This window comes from Melanaphis sacchari, unplaced genomic scaffold, assembly GCF_002803265.2.
Source record: "Melanaphis sacchari strain LSU unplaced genomic scaffold, SCAv2.0 Contig91_pilon_pilon, whole genome shotgun sequence".
Taxonomy (NCBI): domain Eukaryota; kingdom Metazoa; phylum Arthropoda; class Insecta; order Hemiptera; family Aphididae; genus Melanaphis; species Melanaphis sacchari.
This window is the reverse complement of record NW_020271649.1, coordinates 1,156,701-1,162,700: the sequence shown is the minus strand read 5'-3', so window position 1 is coordinate 1,162,700 and position 6,000 is coordinate 1,156,701. Positions and strand designations below refer to the sequence as shown.

At 30.8% G+C, this 6,000-nt stretch overlaps 1 protein-coding gene across 1 annotated transcript in view; it reads left to right on the top strand.

Moving 5' to 3' along the window:
• The first annotated feature begins 631 nt into the window (after positions 1-631).
• LOC112602819 (disintegrin and metalloproteinase domain-containing protein 10) overlaps positions 632-6,000 on the top strand; it is a 71,457-nt gene continuing 66,088 nt past the window's right edge. Inside the window, exon 1 of the mRNA XM_025351141.1 lies at positions 632-1,280. Coding sequence (XP_025206926.1) covers positions 1,166-1,280 — 115 coding nt within the window. The 5' untranslated portion in view covers positions 632-1,165. The remainder of the gene's footprint in view (positions 1,281-6,000) is intronic.

Here is a 6,000-nt window from a genome sequence, read left to right as displayed (position 1 = left end):
TAGATTGGGAAACATTGCAGCCCTAGGAGGAGTTCTACATGTGTCTATGTTTTAATTTTATTGTCTTATTATGGAAGATCATTCTAATTTGCGGGTGTTTTTGGGAAACTAAATAAAAATATGTCAAGAGATATCATAGACATGACCAGTGGCATAAGTGGAAGTGGTGGTGCATTCAATACCTTAAGACGCTTTGTCCTAAATATATTATAATGTATACTTTGATATTCGGGCGCCGCTGCAGGGATTCTATGACCTCGTTGGGTCACCCCAACGGTATAGATAGGTACCAAGTCGGATCATGGTGAGGGTTGCCCCGTAAAGACGGTCGCGGGGCTAGGGGAATTATCGTTATTTCGGCGTAACGAACAAAACGGGACGAACGTATCTAACCGGCAATCGTCCTCTGGTAGGGGTGCGATTGAGGGGGGGAGCTCGCTTGAGGAGAAAAAATGTGAACGCGGTCGGCGGGGAAATTCATACGATGCACGTGTTGCGTGTGCTGCGCTCTGATGCCTGGGAACCGACCAAACTGCGGTTCCCTCAGCTGTTGCGAGAGCGACGGTCACCACTTCCACCGTCACCGCCACCATACTACTGCTGCCACCACCATCAACAACACCACTTCTACCACCGACGCTGTTCTTTGTCGTCGTCGTCGTCGTCGTAGTCGTCGTTGCCGCCGCCGCCGCTCGTTCGCCGACCACCAGTCACTATAGTTAGTAGTCACTGCTCGCCAGTCAGTCGTTTACTTTTCGTGTCGTACGTTGTGTCGCGCGCGCGTTCCGCGTTCGTCCGTAGTTGCAGTTTAATCCGGCGCTAATAAATCATAATTTAAGATACCGAAAACGCGATCCTACGTCAAACCTTCAGTCATCACCTGTGTCGTTGCCGTTTGCCGGTCGCGCGTGCGTTTACCGTCGTATTTCTTTCTCTTTTTTTACCTATTATTTTCTCACACAAATGGCACGAAGAATGTCGTCGCCGTTGCGGCGGTCACGGCAGCGGTCGACGGCATGAATCGTTGGTTGGCCTTCTGCGGTGCGGTGTATTGCGAAAACATGCGTCCGCGAAAAAAAATCGGCGGACCCGCCGCAGTGTGACGACGATGAAGGGTACGTGAAACGCTGTCGCTGAGCACGGGGCGCTTAAGCCGCGCGAAGACATGTGGCCCGCAGGTTCGCCGACGGCGCTTGCCGTCGCGACCACCGTGGCCGTATTCTTGACGGTGGTCGTCGGAAAGTTTGGACGGATAAGCTCTACCCCCGTTCAACAACCAGGTACGTCACGCAACACATTGTTCATAGACATGCAATTATGTGCGGGTGTATAATAAAATGTCCAAAAATGTGCCTGGGGATTTAATTTTAGCGATCGTGCGATAGACCAGTGTTTAAAAACATCGATCGAAATACCGTACTAAGAGATAAAAAAGTTTGGATCCCCTCTCATTGGTTCGAGTTGTAATACGTTCAAAATGATAGTAGATAACGTGTTACATCCGTACTTACACAAAAATACGCATACATGACACGGAAAAAAAAACTCTGCTTAGGGGTACCCTAAAGTTACCCACATTTTGTATTATTACGTCGAATTTGTCTAAAATATAGATTGTTGCCAGTTACTACCTACATACACACACACATATTATAACGTGTACTTAGGTATTAAGTATAAAAATATATTTTTAGTCTTTTTATTATAATATTGTATGCCTTGTCTTGTGTCAATACATAATTCCATTATCATCGTACGACCTCGTCTCAATAATACACTCACAATGGTTTATAATACACGTATACCTACGATACATAAACGTATCTAATTGTCCGTGGGATGAACGGCCATCGTAGCTTTCTCTTATGTTCTTGCAGTCGGGGCCGCCTACGCTAAGCCGTTTGTTCATGCGAATGATTCGACTGAAGAATGTTGTCCGCGGAAAGCGTCGGGTTTATTGGTGTTCACCATTTAGTCTTGTGTACAATACATAGTGCTTGATGTTTTAAGTAGTACCAAATTGCACATTTAATGTCATCGACACCTTTAATACTTACTATGATAGAATTACGCGTATTCCTGTATAATAAAAAAAGCATTCGTTTTTCACGTGTGCACGTACTCGAGTCCACCACGTCAAATTTTAGGTCTCTGTACTAAATGTTTTTACGGGCCCTTTAAAGTAAATTTTCAATAATAATATTTACTACAAATTTATTGAAAGTCAGAATAATAAGTATTTTGAATGTATTAATATAATTTTGTTTACAATACTATTTTAATGAAAAAGGAAAAAAAAGTATTTTTTTATTTTTTTTATTTGACTTCATGGAATAATAAATGTGTTGTGTTGAAATTAAATTCTTTTTCATGAGCTTTGAGCACATCAAACTTATTTTTGTCATAATCGAAATTTATTTTTGAAACCAATGCGTCCTTCATACATAAAAGAGCAAATGAATTAAATCTTTCTTTAACCGTTGTTGATTTTGTCATGTCTTCAGTAAATTATCCAACTTAATGAGAGACCCTTTCTGCTTCTGCTAAGTACAGTTACTGAAATTGTACAAAATATTCGGAGACTAATACACACGTTTCCTAAAATTGTTAGCACTTTTTAATGGAGTTAAATAGTTTAAGTGGCGGCGATACAATACTTTTTTGAAATGTTGAAGAATATATAGTTTTTAAACGTAACATTTCATTATACTATATTTTCAGATAAATCTGATTTATATTTTTATATAATTAATTTTGTTTTCAATTCTTATTTTTCATTGGCTAAATATTGATAAAAAGTTTAAAAATGGCTCAAAAATGTTACAAATATTTTTGACTGCTTGAAATTGATGATTAAATCTGACAGAACAAAGTCATTTGTACAATAAATCACATCATTTATAAATATACCATTTCAGGTTTAGTATTTTTAGAAGATGAAATTTTTTTCTTCTTTTTATTCGTTTTGAATTAATTACAAAATTTTTATTAATTACATTTCTTTAGCTACTTGCTGTGGTTCAAATAAAATTTGAAGCCAACTATTTCGTATATTTTGTCGGCCTTCTGTTAAATTTGAAAGAAGCTTAATCTAGTGATACTCTTTATACACACACATATATATAATAATATTTCTTTGATCAATGCACGATAGTATTTTATACCAAAATGAAGACATAACCAAATTTTTCAATGAGGTGAAATATTTTTTCATTGATTAAACTTCTCTTTGATTTTTTTCTGGAAGTATTTAACCAACTTTGTTAAAACACCCACATGTGTTGTCTCCGTCTTACACACGTACGGTATAGTAAATTTTCGTTCACTAGTTTCAATAATGTGCTTTTAGTTTTGATAGTAGAGTGAATTGATCTATTATCAAAATTTTAGCGAAGAACATTATCTGTGTTTTCTCGTTGGTTTTTTACGATATTTTAATTTTTAAGTAAGTTACCTATGAGTATTTTTAAATATAAATATTTAAAAATACTTATAATTCACTTAAAAATTAAAATATCGTAAAAAACCAACGAGAAAACTCAGATAATGTTCTTCACTAAAATTTTGATAATAGGTCAATTCACTCTACTATCAAAACTATAAAAGCACACTATTGAAACTGATGAACGAAAATTTACTATATCGTACGTGTGTAAGATGGAGACAACATATGCGGGTGCGACTTCTTTTTAATTATGCGATCTAATGTATTTATGATACTCGGTAATTGTTTTACAACAGTACAAATTACATTAATTCTAACAAGTGTTTGACTGTGACTTTAGTCTTTGGTTCATTTTTTAAAGTACTTCGTCTATCTGTACTAGAATTAAAAATAGAAATAATTGTTGCAAATAAGTTATAACATTGAAGAATGCTAATTAAATTTAGCTAAAGAACAATAAAAATAATACCAAAATAATTATAAAAAATAACAATAATATGGCGTCTCGTATACAATAAATATTGACTATCTATTACTATAATTAATGTTTATAATATTTTAGTTAATGTTTGATATTAATTGTTTTTAATTATTATGTTATAGATATGTATATATATTTTATTTAAATTAAAGTCCTTCTTAAAAAAGCTTTTGTTTTTGTCATAAAAGAATTTAAAAAATCTAAGTTCAAAATTTTAATAGTTTTGTCACTAAAAAAAAAAAAATCAGCATTTATAAACTAGTATTATAATTATTGGTTAAATAATATAATATTATGTAAACAATAATATAATATGTGACTTAAATTGAATTTTATTACAGAAAGTTCATTCTAATTTTTAGGAATATAATACAGGAATAATCATCCATATTATATATGTATATATTAATCGATCACTCGATTTTTGTTTGTTTAACGATGGAATGACGAAAATACCTAATGTACTTACCTGCCTACTTATATAATTTATTTTGTAAGAAAATTAATTAAAAATCTTGAAATAATATATCATTGAAAGCTTTCAAAGTGATAAGATATAAGCTTGATTTTGTAATCGACAAAAATAAAATAATCTGTGTTTTTAGTAAAACTTTATAAATATTTTGGGTCACAACTACTGTAGTTCTATGAATTGCATAATATATTATGCCTAGCGATTAAACTAAATAAATTAAATTATTTAACTAAAAATAATGGATAAATTTTACTCGATTCATAATTAGATTAGAAATTGAACTTTAGCTATTTTTAAGAATAGTTTTTGTGAAAAATTATGGAAATGTTGTATATTTATGGTAAAACGTATTAACTTTTAGTTATTTTTAAGCGGATTAATTAAATTACAATGACATTTGATAGGAATGTGATGGTTAGTTTATGTGATAAGTGTGTTCGCTTAATAATTTTTTTTTATTAAACAAGAAAATTATGAGTTATTATGAACACTTAAGATTTGAATAACGTAAACATTTTTTATTCTATAAATAATGGTTATGAGTATTATTATTTTATTATTTTTCGTTTAAACGAGTAATTTGGGTTTTTACACTTATAAAATTTAAACAATTAAAATATAAGATAATAGGTGTGATATATGGTTTAAGATTATTATAACGTATTTAAAAATCACAAAATCTAATCCACTTGCCGTAAGTACTTAAGTACTGTTCTACGATAAAGTATATTTTACAAATATTTATTTAAATATTTCTGTTAAAAGAATTTTTAATTTTAAATACAACAATAGTATACACCGTACTTATGTTAGATAATGAATATATACCTATAGTCTTTAATACACTTCAAAAGATCTTATGATTTGTTTTAATAACTATATTTAGTTTGATAAAATAAACCAGCTATTTACAATAGTTTAATTATTATTTTATACAATTATTGTGATCACATTTCATATTTTAATTCAAAGTTATACTATACTGAGGTGAGCAAACCTGGTCAGAGTTCTTTTCATCTTGAAATATTTTACACTTTAATTTTTATATTGTTGTGTATTTTAATTTAATCATATGAGTTTTTATTATTTTAATTCTATCACTCATTATTAGCTTGAGCACTTTCATCAATTAAAGAAAATCAATTAATTTTTCTATGCATATGTTTTAATTTTTATAATTAAAAGATGCCATCATATTTATGATAACAGTTAGTTAGTTTAAGTTAGGTTAAGTAAGGCATAAAAACATATGTGATTATATAAAAATACAAATTATATTCAAAGTATAATCTCATACCTAAGTGAAAAGTAGGATATGCAGTGAGGTACCTTAACAATTAATTTTCTTTCATATCTTTAGTATAAAGATGTTGATTTTGAAATTTGTAGTATAATATTACCTAATTTAAATATAAGTAATTTCAAATAATAAAATTAGTAGAATAACTGGGTTAAAATAATTATTTAAAGGTGTATATAATATGAATCTTATATTTTACTTTTTAAAATTCACTTTTGACGATTAGACGTATATAAATTTAAAAAAATATGACATTATGCATAAACTTTGTTCTAATAATGGTTAACACGATGAAAAAT